At 39.5% G+C, this 20,521-nt stretch overlaps 1 protein-coding gene across 1 annotated transcript in view; it reads right to left on the minus strand.

Annotated features, from left to right (window-relative positions):
• The window catches only part of ROS1 (ROS proto-oncogene 1, receptor tyrosine kinase), a 116,016-nt gene that overhangs the window by 88,334 nt on the left and 7,161 nt on the right, over positions 1-20,521 (minus strand). Inside the window, exons 2-9 of the mRNA XM_059400606.1 lie at positions 20,170-20,214; positions 19,263-19,322; positions 17,475-17,501; positions 12,815-12,875; positions 5,352-5,500; positions 4,998-5,136; positions 1,603-1,804; positions 871-947 (exon numbers count right to left, since the gene is read on the minus strand). Of these exons, the coding sequence (XP_059256589.1) occupies positions 871-947; positions 1,603-1,804; positions 4,998-5,136; positions 5,352-5,500; positions 12,815-12,875; positions 17,475-17,501; positions 19,263-19,322; positions 20,170-20,214 (760 nt within the window). The remainder of the gene's footprint in view (positions 1-870; positions 948-1,602; positions 1,805-4,997; positions 5,137-5,351; positions 5,501-12,814; positions 12,876-17,474; positions 17,502-19,262; positions 19,323-20,169; positions 20,215-20,521) is intronic.

Below are 20,521 nucleotides of genomic sequence, written 5' to 3' on the forward strand. Positions count from 1 at the left end.
TATATTTAACTCGTCCCTCGATGCTTCTTGCATAACAAAAATGCCTCTCCTTTCCTAGAGTCCTGCAACAGCCAAAAAACCAAAGGCTGGCGATAGCAGACACTCAATACCAAAGACGTGTGCAGATTGGGGCAAAGGGCTGTCCATTCAGCAAAGGAATTCTGGTGAAAATAGAAAACAGATTCCTAGAATTCTGAATCTTTCTGTGTTGTTCAAGGCTCCTACTCGTGTCCCCAATATTTCCAGTGCTTCTTAGAAAGCATTTTCATTTATTGTTTCCCACACAGGCATCATACAATAAGTATTCAATCTCTCAGGCATTCATTCATATGCCAAAGTGAAAAAAAAATAGTACTTACAAAATAATAACAAAAGCTAACTTGGTATATTGAATATTTGAAACAATAAAATTAAAATTATTAAGACCAGATACATTTAAAAACCTAACGGAGAATGGAAGAAAAAGGTACCTGATATGTATTAATTGATTATACCTAGTACAAAATGGGGGAGAGGGCAGAAAGATGACACGTATCCCTAAGCACTCAAGGCAAGTCATAATCACGAGTGTTTCATCTGAAACTAAGGATTTGTATGAGGCCATTTTCTTATCCCTAAATTTTTCATTCAAATTCTAAAATTCCTACATGCTCATTTAAAATCTTTGGGTCCAGTAACTTCTATTTGGTCAACTACTCAATGGGATTCATTTAAAATTGGAGCTTACCAAGTCCCAAAAGACAGTGTTGATTTGGGGAGAAGAGGTAGGGTTCTTGGGACCAACCAGATGAGCCAGGACTCTGAGATCCGAACCCACCCTTGCCACACCCCCAGTTCCCGAGTAACAGAAGGGGCACTCCCAGGTTGTACCTGCTGAGGATAAAGTGGAAATACTAGATTCTGCTTCTGGCCCCTCACCAACTTCATTTACAGCAGCAATGGAAAACCTATTCCAAAAACAATTTAGAGAGATGTGTTTCATATGGCATGGTGTGAACATGAGATAAAAAGAGAAGGAGCAATAATATTTCTATTTAAAGAACAATGTGGCAATGCATGTATCTAGTTACCCAGTCCCAGGGCTCAGCCCTGAGATGACCATCAATCACGACCTTGTTTGCATTCCCCAGAGAACAGCTCAGGGTCACAGGGGTCAAAAACTGAACTCTGCTATCTGCATGACCCCCATTCCTACCCTAATTTAAAGAGGCCTCCGTAAATGCTGGAAAAGCTAACAATAATAAAATAATTCCCCTAATGGTTAATGAAAAAAGACCACTAACGGAATTTCACCTCCTTCTTTTTTTCCTGTTGGGTTAAATGAAGAAATGGTATTTATGGTGTTTGTAATATATTTATGGGTGCCTATTTGTAAGGACCCCCTGAATACAAAAGAAATACTTCAGAATGTTTTTGCTTAGGACACTGTAGTCCAACAAACATACAAACTTGAGGAAAATTACAGTAACATCAACCCAACGGCACAAAGTCAATGGGAGTTTTCCAAATACATTTAAATGACTTTGGGGCCATTATTTCTTAAATAATGATCATGCCCACAGCCATGTTGGCTCCGTCTTCCTTGACCTACTTCGCTCTTACCTGTAAGTGGTATTTGGTAGAGTGGAGTAAAACTGAAAACTGGTTCTCTGTGTCCCTGAATCTAATTGTTGATTTTTGCTGATCAGCCTTAAGTTGTAACCCAAAATGGGTCCTCCTGGGAATTGGGGTGGAGCCCAACTGACTTCCACGGTGTCTGGACTCGAGCTCTCAATATTTCTAATGGAAGGCGCAGTCTCAGGAACTAGAAGAGGTAATGGTGACACAGTGAGCAGGAAACTGTACAACCAAAAAAAATGTAAATAGCATGGGGAAAAGAGTCTTATCTTTTTGAAGTATAAATTGAATATTTTTATTAATATTCAAAATAAGGGATAGAAGGTGGTACTACAGCTAGGAGCTGCAACTCCTGTTCCCTAAATGAGACCAGTTGGCTACCTTCCTAAGGGCCTCGACTGAACGTTATTTTCTTTGCATCTAATTTATGAAGGGGCAGGGATGCAAAGAGGATAAATGTCTAGAACACACTTATCCGAAGTCTGCAGAGATCGGAGTGAGTTGAAACTGTAGGGCGGGACCCAGTTCCTAAGGAGAAGAGAATCTATAACAAAACAGGAGTCAATGATTAATAGGAGTTGAAGGAAGTAAATCTAAATCGTGGGCCTTTTCACTCACTGGAGTGCTTGCTAAAGCCTGACCAGTCGCAGCTGAAGATACGGGGCTCAGAGAAGCCTGAATTAGAACAGTGTGCCTCCCTCTTGCTGACATCAGCTCTGTGGACCCAGACCGCCCGTCCTTCCCGCAGCTCCCAAGGTCCCTAGGAATCCAGGTTCACTGTGCTTGAGCAGCATCCTCTCCCTTATGAGGGATTAAAGGAACACAATTAATTAAGCATTCACTTCTAGACTTAAGAAGCTACCAAAGTAGCAAAGAACGGAAAGAAAAACAAAAGCTCTAACAGCCTGCCTGCCATTCCTGCCTCCACCTATTTTCATACCTCCAGCCCCCTGAAACCACACCCTTTCATTTCCTCTTCCTGTAGAAAGACACTCTCTGATGTCACTTCTTTCTTGTGTAGACTTCCCTCCCTTGAGCACTGTTGGCAAACAGTCTCCAACTCAGCCACACATGACTCAGGAGAGTTGGTAGAAATAAGACAGTGCAGCCTTCACATTGGGTGAGTTTTTAAAACGCCTGTTTAGGGGCACCTAGGGGGCTCAGTCTTTAGTTAAAAGCTCTGCCTTCAGCTCAGGTTGTGATTCCAGCATCCAGGGATGGAGCCAGAGGGTAGGGCTCTCTGCTCAGTGGGGAGACTGCTTCTCCCTCTCCCTCTGCCAGCCATCGCCCCAGTTTGTGCTCTCTGTCTCACTATCCCTCTTTGTGTCAAATAAATAAATAAATAAGATCTTAAAAAAAAAAAAAAAAGACCATTTATTGATCTGCCAGCCTTTCTCCAATATGATTCCTCCTTAACTCTCAGACCAATCTTTGGCAAACACAAACATCATTGTGTCCACTCCTCGGCTCCCTGCACTCAGTCACCTTGGCGAACCAAGAGGTATGAATCATCTTTCACTAATTGAAAACAAGAAGTCTAAAAAACCCGATTCATTAGGGTCAATGCTCAGATATGATCCATTCCACTTCGAGCAAGTTGTATGCCACCCACAAGGTGAGCTGTGATTAATGTCCGAATCTCTCCCACAAAAGTCCTCCCCGAAAGGCCAGTCAGGGTGGGCAAGATATTCCTTGCCTATTAACCATTCTACTTGGTTAAGAAATTATTTTCATAAGGGCCTCAATTAAAAGGTAATAATACTACCGAAATCATACATTTCCCATCACGAAAGGAGAAGAGGGCCATGAGGCATGGATCACAAAACAGGTAACTATACGTTTTAACGTGACTAGAAAAGTGAGAAGAGGGGCACCTGGGCAGCTCAGTGGGTTAAGCCTCTGCCTTCGGCTCGGGTCATGATCCAAGGGTCCTGGGATGGAGCCCCGCATCGGGCTCTCTGCTCAGCGGGGAGCCTGCTTCCCCCACCCCTGCCCCTGCTCTCTCTGCCTGCCTCTCTGCCTACTTGTGATCTCTGTCAAATAAATAAATAAAATCTTAAAAAAAAAAAAAAAAAGAAAGAAAGAAAGAAAGAAAGAAAAGTGAGAAGGAATTGATGAATGAGGTCTATCCACGGAAATGTCACCCAGTGTAGGTCTAGAATACCTGGAGGACATGAAGGCTTGCGAATCCAGGAGAAAGGCTCAGAACCAGAAAGCAAAATTTGCCTTCTTATTATTTTGATTTGAAGCCATGGGCCCTGGATCATATTACCTCTCCAGCATCAGAAAATCTCCTGGCACTATTGGAATACATGAGGCATTGCTTTGAGCAAAGAAATATCCATATATTCCACTCCAATCTGGAACATTTCAAATATTGTTCTAGCCAGTGTCTGACCCAAGCTTTGGAGGATGGTCAGGGAGTAATCAGGAGAGGTGGCCACACACAGCCTAAAATCTGACAAGTAGTAAGGAGTGTAAATCAGGGAAAAGGGAAAATGCCATCACCAGCTTCTCAGCTGTCTAGCTGTGCGTAGGTCAACAGCCTAGTTCAGTGTGAGGCTCTGTGCTCACTGCCACATCTCCAGAACTGAGCAGTCGGGACACCTAACACCTGGCCTGGAGTCCATCCCCACAGGCCCAGTCAGCTAACCCCGAGGGGAAGGGCACCACAGGACACTCCTGCAATGTCCAGACATGCATTCCCCTAAAATGCTCTAGGTTTGACCCCTTTACCTGGTGTGGAAGTCACATCTTCAAAAGAAAAAAATCAGAAAACACTCCAAGATAGATGCAATGTTTTTTTAATATCATGGCTGATAAAATGTCCAAGTATGATCCTAACTTCCAGGATGGCTACTGTACCCCTGTGCTTCCCAGCCTCATTCTCTCACAATTATCTTTTCCAGAAGCATGTGAAACAATTACTTCCCTGCTATCAAACTGTCCTTAACTGTTAATGGCTTCTTGAGGCTTATTCTGCTACCTTATTTAATACTGCGACCTGACCATCTGTCACCCTTGTGCCCCATTTGCAAGCCCCTAATGGACAGATCCTGTTCAAAACGCCCTTCTTACCATTGTACAGAGCAGCACTTTCCCACTTACAATGTACTTATATTTCGTTATTATATCATGTTAACTGCTTAGAGCATGTCTTCTCCACCAAAAGGTGAGCTTCACAAGACCAGGGAGTGTGGTACTGATCACAGAGCCATGCTGAACCCCTAGAACACTATGGGGTACATGGTTAGGTACTCAATTACTAGATGGGTCAACGGACAAAGGAATAATTTATTTCATTATTTAAAATAGAAACAAACTAAACTTAAGCTTTGGAATCATCTCCTTATTTCATGAGCGATAGAGACACACCATACCTCCGTAAGGATGAGTCCTATAACTGGGACTTGGCAGAGAATACAGCTGTAGCTGGGCTGTGAAGATCCAGACCACTCGGAAAATATACTCAGTGAAGGGGTGCAGGGGCTCCACCACATATGAGAGCTTGGACACAGCCTATGTCAGGGAGAGATTAATAATCAGCATTTATAGAATCCCCACTGCACCGTGTGGCTCAAGACCACAGAGGAGTGCATCTAATCCAACCACTCATCTTATACTTGAATCTTCTCTAGAATGTCTTTATGCCTATAATAATCTGTAGCAATTGGGAACTTCTAGTAATTTGGGGGAAAAAATCTGTGTGTATGTACATAGGCAACTTTTCATACCTCAGTATAAGTCCAGCTTCCAGGAAGTTGTGCGTATTTCCACTGAATGATGTATTTTACTCCAGAGATGTTGGCAGGTTTCCATCGTAAGGTCACACCATGGCTTCCAATGGAAGAAGCAAAGGGTGCAGTGGGGAAATTGGCATTTTCTGGGGGAGAAAATAGAACTTCATTCACCAAGTCCCTCTGTCTGTCAAGTCAGGAGAAAGGTGTCTGTTTCATGTCGGCTCTCAAGAGTCTCTGGTCACAACTACATATTGCCACAATAACTTACCGGAATAATAAATGATGCACATACTCAGTTGGTTTATTTTTAAAAATCAGCTAGACAGTCTGGCATCTTGTTTTCGCCATGGAATTCACTACTATCATTTTTTTACAGGTAAGTAACATGGAATATTAGTTTTCTCTTACAATATACCTTCCTTGCTAGGTGCCAGGGGCCTAGCATTGGTACCTATCAGAACCATGCATTGTTCCAGAACATGTATCCCAAGACGTTTTTTAAACTTTACACTACAATCCTGTTGCTGTTGCTTGTCTTGTCAATAAATTATTATTTTTTTAAGATTTTATTTATTTGTTTAACAGAGAAAGAGACAGAGAATAAGCAGAAGGAGTGAGAAAAAGAGAAGCAGTCTCCCTGCTGAATGGGGAGCCCAATGTGGGATTCAGGGCTCAGTCCCAGGACCCTGGGATCATGACCTGAGCTGAAAGCAGAGGCTTATGCAATGAGCCACCCAGATGCCGCCTAATAAATTATTTTTACATGTTCAAGTAATTCTACTTCAAATCATTCTATATTCGGTTGTTCTATATTATAAAATATTTTGTGACTTCTAAAATGAGTACTGTTGATATGGGAAACAAAGGCAGAAGAAAAATTTTAAACTTCCTTAATACTTATAGCCCATTGGCAAGTCCTTGAAAGAGGCAGAGTAACATTCCTCTAGAGATTCAACTGCCTCAATACTGACACTTTGGTAAGAGCAAAAGGCAGTCTCAGCTGGACTAAGGACTCCAGGAACCTGAAGGTCTTCTTTAGGTATAAAAATTCTTTTAGAAACTTCCTTTATCTCTACTCCCCAAGATACATGTTGGCACTCATCCTCCAAGCATATGACCCACTGGTCTATATTGGAGGGTCTCATGACTAAGGTTTCAGTGGACAGTACTAAATGACCTTTTCCCAACAGTAGTTAACCCTCCTCAAGGTCCTGAAAAACTTGCTTCCAAAATTCAGGAGAGACTTATGCTATCCCGAGCCCCTTCCCCACTTGAAAATATATAAGTCACCACCCCTCAGCAACTTCTACCCATAGGTCCTGTCCCTGTGCTTTAACAAAACCACCTTTTTGCACCAAAGATGCCTCAAGAATTCTTCCTTGGCCATTGGCTTCAAACTTTAATGTCTTTCCTACAGCAGTGTTACAACTGGCAATACACATTTATTGTTGCTACTTCCGGGCCATGAACAAAAGGCAAGAATTTGGAATGGTATGTTCCACTGGGATGAAGTTATTTTACTCTACTTTTTCTATCTTCCAAAACTGTAACTGATACCATGCTTCAGCTTGCTTTTCCCCCCAGTTTTTAATTGTGGTAAAATACACATGACATAAAATTTACTATCTTAACCATTTTTAAGTATGTTCATGGTTCTGAGTACATTTACATTGTTGTGCAATGGTCACCACCAATCACATCCAGAACCCTTTTCATCTTGCAAAGCTGAAACTCTACTCATTAAACATTAACTCCCCATTCTGCCTCCTTGTAATCCCTAGCAAACACCATTCTACTTTCTGTCTCTATGACTTTGACTATTCTAATACATCATGTACGGGGCATCAAACAATATTTGTCTTTTTGTGACAGGCTGATTTCACTTAACATAATATCCTCAAGGTTCATCCACGTGGTAGCAGGTGTCAATTTTCTTTCTTTTTAAGGCTGAAGAACATTCCATTGTATGTATATATACATCAAATTTTCCTTATCCATTCATCTGTCAATGGACCCTTGGATTTCTTTCATGTGTTAACTATTGTGAATTCAATGAGAGGTGTATATCAGTGTATAAATGTCATTTCAAGATCCCACTTTGAGTATGTACATACAGGTGGAATTGCAAGATTATATGGTAATTCTGTCTTTAATTTTTTGAACAACCGCCATACTGTTTACCACAGAGGCTATATAATTTTACATTCCCACTAATGATGGGCAAGGATTCCAACTGCTTCACATACTCATCTAAACTTTTATTTTTCTGGGTTTTTTTAAGGGTAGCAAGTCTAATGAGTGTGAGGTGGTATTTAGTTCTAGTTTGGATTTGAATTAGCCTGATCATTTAGTGATGTTGAATATCATTTCATGTGCTTATTGACCATTCATATATATTCTTTGGAGAAATATCTATTCAGACCCCTTACCCATTTTTTAATTGGATTGTTTGGTTTGCTTGGTTGTTCAATTTTAGGAGTTTCTATATATTCTGGATATTAATCCCTTATCAGATATATGATTTGCAAATATTTTTTCCATTCTATTGTTGCCTTTTTGCTCTGTTGGTAGTGTCTGATGATGTATATATTTTTTAAATTTCATGAAGTCCAGTCCATTTTGTCTTTCACTGCCTGTGCCTTTGGTGTCACATCCAAGAAGTCACTGAAAAATCCAACATTGAAAAGCTTTTGCTCTATTTTTTCTTCTAGGAGTTTTATAGTTTTAGGTCTTGCATTTAAGTCATTAATCCATTCTAAGTTAATTTTTTCATATTATATTCTATAAGGTCCAACTTCATTCTTTTGCACATGGATATCCAGTTTTTCCAGCACCATTTCTTGAAAAGATTGTCTTTTCCCCATTGAAAGTCTTGGCACCGTTGTCAGAAGTCATTTGACCATCTATACAGGATTCTAGTCTCTGTTCTAGTCCATTTGTCTTTATTACTGCGATACATTTAAAAAGAGGAAGCTTTGTTCTTCTTCTTCTTTTTTAAGATTTTATTTATTTATTTATTTGACAGAGAGAGACACAGCAAGACTGGAAACACAAGCAGAAGGAATGGGAGAGGGAGAAGCAGGCTCCTCACTGAGCAGAGAGCCCGATGTGAGGCTCGATCCCAGGACCCTGGGATCATGATCTGACCCAAAGGCAGCTGCTTAATGACTGAGCCACCCAGGTGCCCCCACTTTGTTCTTCTTTTTAAGATTTGGGGGTCTTTGGAGATTCTATATGAATTTTCAAAGGGATCTATTTCTGCAAAAGATACTGGGATTTTGATAGGGATTACATTAAATCTGTAGGTTGCTTTGTTTTAAGCATTGACATATTAACTGTATTTTCTTTCAATCCATGAATATGGGATGTCTATTTATGTCTTCTTTAATTTGTTTCAGAAATGTTTTATTATTTTTATTTTATAAGTTTATCACCTGCTTGGTTAAGTTAGTTCCTAAGTATTTTATGTTTATTGATGCTATTGTAAATGGAATTGCTTTGTTAATTTCCTTTACAGACTGTTTATTATTAGCAAACAGAAATGTAACTGATTTTCATGTGTCAAACTTGTATACTGCTACTTTGCCAAATTTATTAGTTCTAACAGGTTTTTTGTACTATTTTTAGCATTTTTTAAAAAGATTTTATTTATTTATTTATTTATTTATTTATTTATTTGACAGAGAGAGAGAGAGAGAGCACAAGTAAGCGGAGTGGCAGGCAGAGAGAGAAAAAGAAGCAGGCTCTCTGCTGAGCAGAGAGACCGATGTGGAGCCCCTGGAATCAGGACCCGAGCCAAAGGCCTGAGCCACCCAGGTGCCCCTAGCATTTTTTACTTGTAAGATCATATTATTTGCAAACAAGGATAATCTTCCTTCCTCCTTTCCATTTTGTATGGCTTATATCTTTTTCCTGCCTCATTGCTCTGGCTAGGACTTCCTGTACTATGCTAAATAGAAGTGACAAAAGCAAGCATCCTTGTCTTGTTCCTGGCCTTAGAGGATAAGCTTTCTTTTTTAAAACAACAATGACTACTCTGGCCAAGAAAACACAGTAAGTTTTTGTAAGAAGTTTAAAATGGCTAAATACAAACTTCCATGACCTCTCTCTTTCTGGTTAAAAGTTGGCACTATTCTGATCACTATAGATACTTAATCCAGACTAATTAAAGTCTATACTACCAGAATACTCTGTGACCCAGAAGGAAGAAAACCATTGTCATCTGAGGTTCTAGCCCACAGAGAGACTTAGCACAATACTTCTTTGCTGATTCTTCTATTTATGGTTCATTTTTAGCTAATATAACTATACAAGCAAAACACAGTTCCATTCTCCCACCTGTTTTATGGTGTGAGATGCTTAATAGCAGATATTGGACTATTCTGTGGGAAACTTTTGTCAAAAAATAAAGGACACTGGTATAAAATGGAGTCGAGAAGCCCTGAAGGGGGCCCTCTCACACACACACATTCCTGGTTGCAGCATGAACTAACACTAAGAGGGAAGTAGGAATTATTTTGTCAAGGAGGACATTTATCACATGGGAATTTCATCTTTTTTTTTTTTTTTAAGAAAAAGAAGGAAGAGCCCTACTTGCTCCAGCAACAATGCACTAACCATCTCTCACAGACAATGAGAAACTGTCACAACCTCGAACTCTTATTCTTCTCTGGTGAACTTTTGTTCGAAACAATCATCCCCAATTTCCTCCTTTCCTCTATAAAAGCTGAGCTTCCCTTTGTTCTCCAGACTTGCCCGTGGTTTGCCTTCATTTGCTTGTCCTGAATTACAATTCCTTTGCTATTCCCAAATAACTCATTTTGCCAGTAAGATAACTGGTTATTTTATTTTTGAGATTGACACTTTAAAGAGGTGTCCAGTGTAGAGTTGTCAGCAGAGTAAGGAAGAAGATTCAAAAGAATCAGGATGGTGAGCTGAGAACTTGGTAAAAAGGACCAGAATTATACAAGTAAGTACAAATAAATGTAAACTTCACAGCTAACTGGAGATACGTGTTTCAAAGCCATGGCAATATGTACTGAAAATGAGAGGTCAAGTAGGTTTGTTCTAAAACGTCAGGACAAGAATTACCTAAGTGAGAAAGAGAAGCTGAATTGAGCTGTATACTACTTTCAACACACTGCTAAATGGGTTAGAAAAGGCTCTGGAATTAGATTAGAGAGTTAAAATCAAATTACTCCCTTTCTAGTTCATCTTCAAGTTCATCCCTTTCTATATGACCCCAAGCAAATATATACACTTTCTGCCTCATTTTTCTCATCTGTAAAATGGGAATAATAATAGTATTTATCCCTCTGAGCTCAAAAAGAGCTAATACCTATAAGTTACTTTTACCAGTGCCTGACTCATAAATGCCTAATAAATAATAGTTCTTTTTATTTTAATATATTGTTAACTATCACCATTTCCACTGTGGAAAAGAGACATGGATGGTATCTAAAAGAGAATAATGTAGCAGACTCAGAGATAAATGGGCCAGGTACCATATGTGTTAGAGACCAACATAATCTTAGGTGTATGGGCAAAAAGATTCAGTCTAACAAATTAAAGATATGGTCTATAAGCATAACTGCCTTTATTTAGACTTGGTGCATTTCATTTGTTAATGGTCTATAGACATTGATCCATAGTCAAGAAATTTTAAATAAAGCATTGATTTCGTTTGTATTCTAACAGAGTATATAATTAAGTTGGTAGTATAACTTTGGAATGTAAGAAAAGAATGGAAATCAAAGTTTCCTAAACTTTCTCAGTTCTGGCATCTTTAATTTCTCAGTTATTTTTTCATAACTCCCTGGACCAAAAGAATTACCTAACAGCTCCATTAATTAAGTATTGTAACTCAAGTATACATGTCCTTTCAACTTAGTAGATGTTTGAAAGAAATAACACACATAAATTGAAAGACAATATATGTATTTAAATCTTAAATAAAAATGATTACACACTAATGGGATCTGTGTGCCTATTGGGGACAGCACAATTTCTCAGTATTATAATCAGACTGGGCACCATCATCAACATCTCCTGTTCCAGACTGAGTTTTTTATGGTCTTTGCTTTTTATCACAGCAATCATCAGAAAACTCAACATTGGGGTGCCTGGGTGGCTCAGTGGGTTAAGCCTCTGCCTTTGGCTCAGGTCATGATCTCAGGGTCCTGGGATCCAGCCCCACATCAGGTTCTCTGCTCAGCAGGGAGTCTGCTCCGCCCCCCCACCGCCTGCCTCTCTGCCTACTTGCGATCTCTCTATATCAAATAAATAAAATCTTAAAAAGAAAAGAAAAGAAAACTCAGCATTGCAAAGTTATGCTATAGAAAGGAATATAGTGCATTTCATTGTTTATACCATAAACTACCTCCAACTGGTAGTTCCAAGGATGTCCAGAAAATGTCAACTATCCTATGCTTCCCTTGAATGTTCAAAATGCCCCATGCCTTCCTATGAGGTAGATAAAATGCACTAGGGTAACTCGGTATACAGTTTGGAAGCCACAGAATACAAATTTTATCCATATCTAACTCTCACTGCATAGTAGGAAAAGAATGGAACATAGTAATACATCTCTGCACAGAAATGTCAAGGTGCTTCTGTCTAAAGAACAGAAGCAAATCAGGACAGCAAGGCAAGATCCTCCCAATTTCCACTGGCCACCAAGAGCAAGGAGCAAGCCTTTGAAACAAAGACTACAATTTATGGAATAATCAATCATTTCCCTGTCTGAAAAGAGCTATCTATCTCTTACTGGGAGGAAGATCCTGGAAATTCTGGAAGAGAAAACTAGTAACACCGAGGTTGTGACTTATCAAAGAGTTGGTTCTTCAGAAACCACTAGAGAATTAACACACTAGGACAAAGCCATTTAGACACACCCAACCTGCTCTGAATCAGACAGAGGGAGCTGGACACACGTACTTACTCACAATCTAAAAGCAAGAAGTGTAGCTTCTATACATTCAGTGAATTTCCCGGAGCCTTGTAGGGATCTATGCATGTTGTAGCTACTCTACTGACTATCTGGTAGCCGAACAATTAAATGAACATTAAATAAAATATTCCTGTGTTTTGGGTTCATTAAATAGTGGCATTTCCTGACGTCAATCTGCTTAGGATCCATAGTCGTTTCTTTCATTAGGATAGAATTGATTTCACTTACCGAATTGAGGGTAGAACCTCAAATTCTAAACCTCAGTCAGGTGCTGTGTTCCCCCTATTTTCCCCTAGAAGAAGAGTCTTCCTGAGTTTCTATCACAATGGCTTCCACATTTGAAATCATATCATATCATATCACATCATATCATATTATTTATAATTTTTTCTAACGCTGAGATGTAAAAGTCTAAATATTTGAAGAGATGGCCCATTCTCCTTACATATGCATGGGTCCCTAGAGTGGTATCCAGTATTTTGAATAATCATTGCATATGACTGCTTACCTAGCACTTCTTCCTCGAATGCACCTTCAGCACTGCTGCAGCCGACCTCGCAGGATTCTCGCTGTAGAGACATGTACCATCCTGGTCAGTGCAGTCTTCCTCCTGCTTTTGCTGATACATTTCAACTACATCATGACATTCAAGTGCCTGGTGTGTAAGTATACCTCTCTATCAATTCTTTCAACTGCAATGCTTTAAGTTTCCATTTGCTAGTGGGATTAGAAGAACATCTTTCAAACTTTTTTGACCATGTCCCAAATTCCAAAAGACATAACAAACAACATAGTACACACATACATGTTGGGGGAAAAAAATCTGGAAATAGTACTTACCTTTTTTCCCCTTTTTTTAACACTTTTACTGAGGCATATTTCATATGCTATAAAATTCACCCATTTAAAGTACAGGATTCAGTGTTTTTTAATATATTCATGGAACTGTGCAATCATCACTACATCTAATTTTAGAACAAGTTCATCCTATTAAGAAATCCTGCACCTGTGATGCAATCATACATGTTCTGTTCTAGTCTATTCTTTCATTTTGTTTGTTGTGACTCTTTATTCACTAAGTTGATTTCATGATCCTCTAATGAGTGACATCCCACAATGTCAGAAAGCACTGAGCTCAATAATGCAATTAAATGTTTGCCATCTTGGTCAAAGGTTTAGTGAGTTAGTAACAGAAAACTCTAGCTAAAATGATGTCTATTTATTTTATATACTCATGCTTTCCTTCAGAAATTAAAAACTCACTAAATTTCATAGTAATTTGAACATCTTAATGAATACCTTAATACTAATGTTACATTTTAAGGTCTAAAAAAACTTAGTAATGATTAGCATTTTACTTCATTAACTTAAAACAGTAAACATTTTCACGACCCAGACAGAAATTTCCTGCAACTCTTAACAGATGCATTAACATTCGTTAGAAAGAAGGAAGGAGGGAAGGAAGGAAGGAGAAGGAAAGGAAAAAGGAAAGATAAAACTGGAGAAAAGGCACAAATTTAAGACCATAACACAATCATGATCCATCTTCCTGCTTTCATTCAGTTTGCATTTATAATACCTAGGACAACATGCTGTTGTTTCTCATAGAGATAGTGGAAACCATGACACAATACATTTGCCCTAAACATCCCAAGTAATTTGCAAACACTAGCTGCACAATGTTTGACCTATTCACTCAAGGGAAGTGCAGACTGATAAACTCGGGTTTGCTTAGTTAAGGATTAATTTAAATACCTCAGTCTGGGCTCAGGATTATTTAACTTAAGGGCTTAGTATACTTTTCACATTCTTTTTGCAGGCTTCAATAAAATGCTTGTTGAATAAATATACCAAGTGGCAACAAAATTATCATGTAACTGGAATTTTTTTCCAAGCAGTAAAACGAAGGAAGAAGAAAGGAAATAGAATAGAGTTTATTTGGAAATATTGCAAGTCCTGACTATCCAGTAAATTGTGGGTTTATTTTTCCTGCATCTTTTCAGAGGAAAATATATAATAAAATTCGGATCTATGTAGGCGTTTAACTATTTTGTTACTCTACGAAGCTTGTATTTTTTTTGTTTTATTGAGATATAATTAACATATAAACTGTGTAAGTTTAAGGTATACAACATGTTGATTTGATACATTTATATATTGCAAAATGATTACCACTATAGCATTAGCTAACATCTCCATCCCATCACGTAATTACCATTGCTTTTTTGTGTGAGGACATTTAAAATCTACTTTCTTGGCAACATTAAGGCATAGAATGCAGTATTATTGGCTATTAGCTAATAAGTTAGCTAACAAATTCACCAGAACTTATTAATATTAAAACTGGAAGTTTGTATTCTAAGAAGTTTAAATGTTATATCAAGTGGAGGCAACACTATAAATTAGATTCTCTCTCTCTCCCTCCCTCTCATCTAACATTGGGCTTAGAATGACATTATCCAGCACTCAAATTGCCTAGAGAGAATCTAAAGGTGGTCAGATTTAGGGAAATCAGAGAATCTGAGCCCAGAACCCCTGAGCGAGGCATGTTTACAGTGTATCCCAGGCCACTGAGCTACCTTTCCCATTGCAGAAGCCAAGTTCATGCTTCCCAAGGGCTATGTCAGTCTGCTGTCTCTGTTCTAGTACACACTCCAATTTCTCCCATAGTAGTAAAACCAACTTTCATCCCTCTAGCTCCACCTTGTATTTTTTTTTAAGATTTTATTTATTTATTTGACAGAGATCACAAGTAGGCAGAGAGGCAGGCAGAGAGAGAGGAGGAGGAAGCAGGCTCCTTGCTGAGCAGAGAGCCCAATGAGGGGCTTGATCCCAGGACTCTGGGATCATGACCCAAGCTGAAGGCAGAGGCTTTAACCCACTGAACTACTCAGGCACCCCTTCACCCCTGTATTTATCAGACAGGTACACATGGTGGCAATGCCTTTTCTTACTCCTGTAATCCAAGGAGGACATGCCCACCCCCATCCTGGGATTCACCTAGTACAGCCTCTCCACATGAATTGTGGCTTCCTTTCCCTAAAAACTATTCATTCATTCATTCATTCATTCATTCATTCAAAAAATGCTTATTGAGTACATACTTTGTGTGTGTGCCAAGCAATGGTATAGGCTTTAAGGATCTAGAAGTAAGCAAGACTGGTAAGTTCCCCACCTTCATGGAATTTACATTCTCTTAGAAGAAGACAGACATGGGGTGCCTGGGTGGATCAGTTGTTAAGTGTCTGCCTTCAGCTCAGGTCTATGATCCCAGGGTCCTGGGATCGAGCCCCACATCAGGCTCCCTGCTCTGCAGAAACCCTCTTCTCCCTCTCTCCCTCCCACTGCTTGTGTTCCTGCTTGTGTTCCTGCTCTTGTTCTCTCTCTCTCTGTCAAATAAATAAATAAAATCTTAAAAGAAGAAGAAGAAGAAGACAGACAGACAGACAGACAATGAGTAAAAAAAAAAAAATTAAATAAAATACATTCAGGTAACAAGAAGTGCTATGAAGACAATAAAGCAAGGTAAAGGCATAAGGCATGACTAGGCAGGAAAGAGAATTTGTCTTCTCAGGGTACTCAGGAAGAACCACGCAGAGAGGATTCTGGAGCAGGACCTGAGTGACTGCAAGCATCTGGGCTCATAAAAGGTCTTAAGGACAAAAGCTAGGAGGCAGGAATGTTCCCTCTATATTCTAAAGAGGGAAAAGCCCATGTGGCAGGCAGAGAACAAGGGAGAGGGGGTGCAAGATGGGGCCCAGCAAAGGGTAGTTCATAAGCTTTCTCAACAGCAATGCAAAGCCATAGAAAGGTTTTTAGAAACAATATGATTTAATTTGCATTTTCAATTAGCAGGGATAAGCCATCTCACTGGCTGACATCATTTTCCAAGTTATTGTTTGCTAAGCTAACTCTTCCAACACTATTGCCTCCAACAAATGTGTGCAAAAATTCCCAGCTTCCTAGGTTGAAGCATTAATGGTTGAAGAGTTGATTTCCTCCTACACGTGTGGGTAGCTGAGTTTAAACATCTAGTTTTCATAGATCTATCTCAATCTCTGTACCTCTATAGCATGTATTGCTGTTCAGTTCTACTTTATTTAAAGTGTAAAACAGCCCAGTATACAAAGAAAAGAAAAGAATAATAATGTGAGTTATAACAGAGAGAAAAGCTTTATGTCATATACCCACAGACAGCAGGCAGCGCGCTGATCACCAGGAAACGACTGCATTAGCAATCCAATCTCAGGCTGCTTCTGGGCTCAAGAGGCTTGAACCATCCCTGACTTTCTTAGCACTATCTTCCCAGGGATGGTTTTGGTGGGGAGGTGGCAATGTTACTTTAACCACATAAAAGTTCTCGGGCAGTTTTTGATTTTTTAAAAATCTCAATTAGGAAAGACTTATAATTGTTTTTTTACATATGGAGTGAATTTGGCCTCCCCCCCTCCTGCCCACACCTTGGCCCCATCTACTCCCAGGGGAAAATCACTCAGGCACAGAGAAAGCACAGACTATTGAGAAAATGATCCAATGTAACATTTTGTGTTATTTTTATTCTCTAGTAGAAAGAAACTTTTTTGTTTTATTAACGGATGGTAAGTTATATTCCTTTCCCAGGCAGAATAAAATAGTTCTGTCCTTTGGTTTCAAGGACATTTAAATAGAATACAACATGGGTTTTAAACTGAGAAATAATATATTTTCTCCATAAACCTCTCTGGTTGACCTAAAACTAATTCTGAGGACCATAGAATCTGGAACAATTGAAGAAGATCAAGTGGGGGAAAAAAATCAAAATCCCTAAGGTCTTTCTGAAAAAGAGGAGAAAATCCAGTGCCGGGGAGGAGCCAGCAGAAGGAGAGGGAGCTGAGAAAAGAGACCTGAGCAGCCAGAGTCAGCAGGAAGACACTTATTATCATAGTAGGGAAAAAACAATAATAAAATATCTTAAAAGCTGTGCTTTAAAATGTTGTCAAAGAGTCTGTTGAAGAAGGAAGAAAATTGTAAATACAGTGTTCTTTTTTAATATACACATTAAAGGATAGACTACTGTGATTTATTATGAAGGCTTAGGCGACTTCTTCATTCTTATTTTAATAGCTTTTTAAATCTAAGAGATAAAGACATGGGGTTTGATGACATCCGTTTTGTGCTTGCCAACTCACCTCACAAACAGGGGCATAGGTGTCATTCTGCACAGGAAAAAAGAAAAGTGAAATTACTTAAAATCCTTAAGGTTGTAAATAATTTTAATGACACTTTTTCAAATTAATTTCTTGCCCCACCATTGACAAATAACCAATAAAAACAATCAAAATCAAGGAACCCAGAGTTGGGCCTTCAGTCCAGGCAAGCCACTGTATGAACAGTTATAAAAATTATGTTTGTGGGGAGCCATTGGTTAAGCAACAGACTCCTGAACTTGGCTCAGGTCATGATCTCAGCATCGTGAGGTGGAGCCCATGTTGGGCTTAAATTTTCCCTCTTCCCTTCTGTTTGCATCTCCAGAAAAATGGTGCAGTTTGATGTCTACAAGAAAATCCCAGTTGACCAAGAGGTGATCTGCAGTGGACGGGGTAAGGAAATGAGAAGAGGTGTTGGCAGATGCCCGGTAGAGACAGAAGCTGACATGGAAACCACCAACAGCTCTGGCTAGCAAAGGTGTCCCTGCCCCTGTCTGGACTGGCTGCTCTGGTGCCGACTGTACTGCCTGGACTGTCGCCAGCATCAGATGGTCCTTCCCACTCAATAACCTGGCAAGTGCTGTCTGAGCACCTGCTGTCTGCCTCTCACAATGTTCTGAGAAACAGACAGTGGGAACAAGAAAGAAAGACCCCTTCTGATGGGCTTACAGGTCAGAGCAAAAGACAGCAAACACAGACCAAAGGATGATTTCCATTGGAATTCATAAAAAATGGCACCAAAGAAAGGTAAAAGAATGGGAGTTACTTTTTGGTAACTCCCATTTTATGGGGCACATAGCCAGGAATGTGAGAGTAAGCCTAACCCTGTTCCAGAGAGCTGAGCACAAGACCATACAAGAAAAGCTATGAGCACCATTTGGAAGGAGAAGTTAATGTCCTTATTTAAATCTCAACAATAGAGTTTCACTTGTTAATAGGAAACAATATTAGGATTACCCCAAATCACCATGATTCAACCTCAGACCTGAACAACCTGAACAAAGGAATCCACTCTTAAAAGACAAAATTCTTATTCACTATATCAGAGTAATGACAGTGTGTGTATCCAGCACAATACAAGAGGGAAATTCTATTATTATCCTAATGTATTGAGGGGGAAAGTAAAGTACCAAGAGGTGAAGTTCCTTAATCGGTTACACACTAAGTGGCAAAGCTGGGGTTAATTAAAAATTAAAAATAAAGCATTTGGGGATGTATTTTCTATATAGCGTGGAGTAAACAAAGGGGTTTGTGACCTCTGGATTAGAATGCTGCCATGTTACCTACAAAGAAACTCCCAACACCACCTAGGGCCTTGCTGGCCAAAGTGTCATTCAGGAACTACAAGCATCACATCACCTGGGAGCTTGTTACAAGTACAGAATCATGTCCTGCCCCAAGTCTTCAGAATCAGAATGTGCATTTTATCAAGATCCTTAGATAACTGAACTTTAACATTTGAGAAGCACAATAGTAGGGAATTTGACAAATGCCTGACAACAGTCTACTAAAAGGCCATTATAGTTTAGAGCAATTATGGGTATTCCTGGGTTCCACAGTCTGCATTCACTTCCCCGGGTCTCCAGTTGCATTAATAGCATTTACCTCAATTTTTCACCATTATTATGTATTAGTCAGGCTATCATACTTTTCCTTTAGGGTCATGCAAACTCCGTAAAAGCCAATGGAAATTCAAATGGGAATCCTCTTAGACAACTTTTCTATTGAAAGTGATATTAGTACCGAAACAGAAATATAATTAATACTTACACATTTTAAAGCACAGTTTTCCTGCTCTACAGAGTTCCAGAAATGACATCCTTGGATGCACTGCAAGAGACATAAGAGAAAATGGTGACTAGAGAAGGGTGACTTTTTCTTGCTTCCTGATTAGTGCCACATAGTAACAAAATGTATCTATCTAGGAATCTGTGGTCTCAAAAGGATCAGAACCTTTGCAATCCTAAGAAGACTTCTCCTATTTCCAGGCAGAGTGGGGCTTGGAGTGACTCACTGCAAGGCAGCTGGGTTGCTGAGCAGAGGTGGCATGGACAGGCCTAGAACCCAGAGATCACCCAATCTTCAAGGAGCACCCTGTCCCCTGGGTAGCTGGCAGCAGGGAAAGTCCTGGACACCGTGGCATCGAGCATATCATGGGTCCTGGCCATGTCCTTGCACAACAAGCAAAACTCAAAACTGGGGATTCAACCGGAAGGCAGCATACCAAAACTGGAAGAAGTCCAGAGTTGGGGAAGTGTGTTCATTTTGAGTCACTATACACTAGTTGAATAAGTGGATACAGGTGCAAACCAGTAATAAAACCATAAATGTAATTGTTAGGAGAAACACTGGAGACCATCTCATCCAACCCTCTGAGACAGCAGGTAATAAAACGAAGTCTCAGAAATATTAAGTAATTTGCCCCAAGCCACACAGCCAATCATGGAGTTGGCTTAGTCCTGTATGTTCCTTCTTCCTCAACACACTGTGCCTGGGTTCATTTTTGAATATTCTGTAATTTAGACTTCTTGCTATTTTCAGTTGAACTTCCTCCATCAAGGACAAAGAAATGAGACTCTACTTAGGAATTATTCTTATTGTAATAAAACCTGACTATGGTCCCATTCTTATCAATGCAAACACTATAAACTTCCTGACAGTGGAAGTGATTACTCACCGGTTCACTCAGATTGTATGTCGTGCCAATGTCAAGCTGTCGGCCCTGAAGTGAAGAAGGAGATCAGAAACACCAGCTATCAATCTTGTGTCCAGTATGACTACCATAGCATTTTTTTTTAAAAAAAAGCTTCCTGGAATAGTGTTTTCTAACTATAAAGTACAATATTTTAAAGTCATTAAATCAGTCATGAAATCTGGTAAAATGTCAATGCACATTATAAGATTGAATGCCTGAGAATTCTGCAGAAATTATCAAGGCCAAGCAGGGGGCCTGTAAGGAGTGGTTAAGGACCATGGACATATTCTCTCACACTGTATGAAGGAAGCCTGTAACTTTAGTCAATTCATCA

The sequence above is a fragment of the Mustela nigripes genome, chromosome 5 (genome assembly GCF_022355385.1).
Source record: "Mustela nigripes isolate SB6536 chromosome 5, MUSNIG.SB6536, whole genome shotgun sequence".
Lineage (NCBI taxonomy): Eukaryota > Metazoa > Chordata > Mammalia > Carnivora > Mustelidae > Mustela > Mustela nigripes.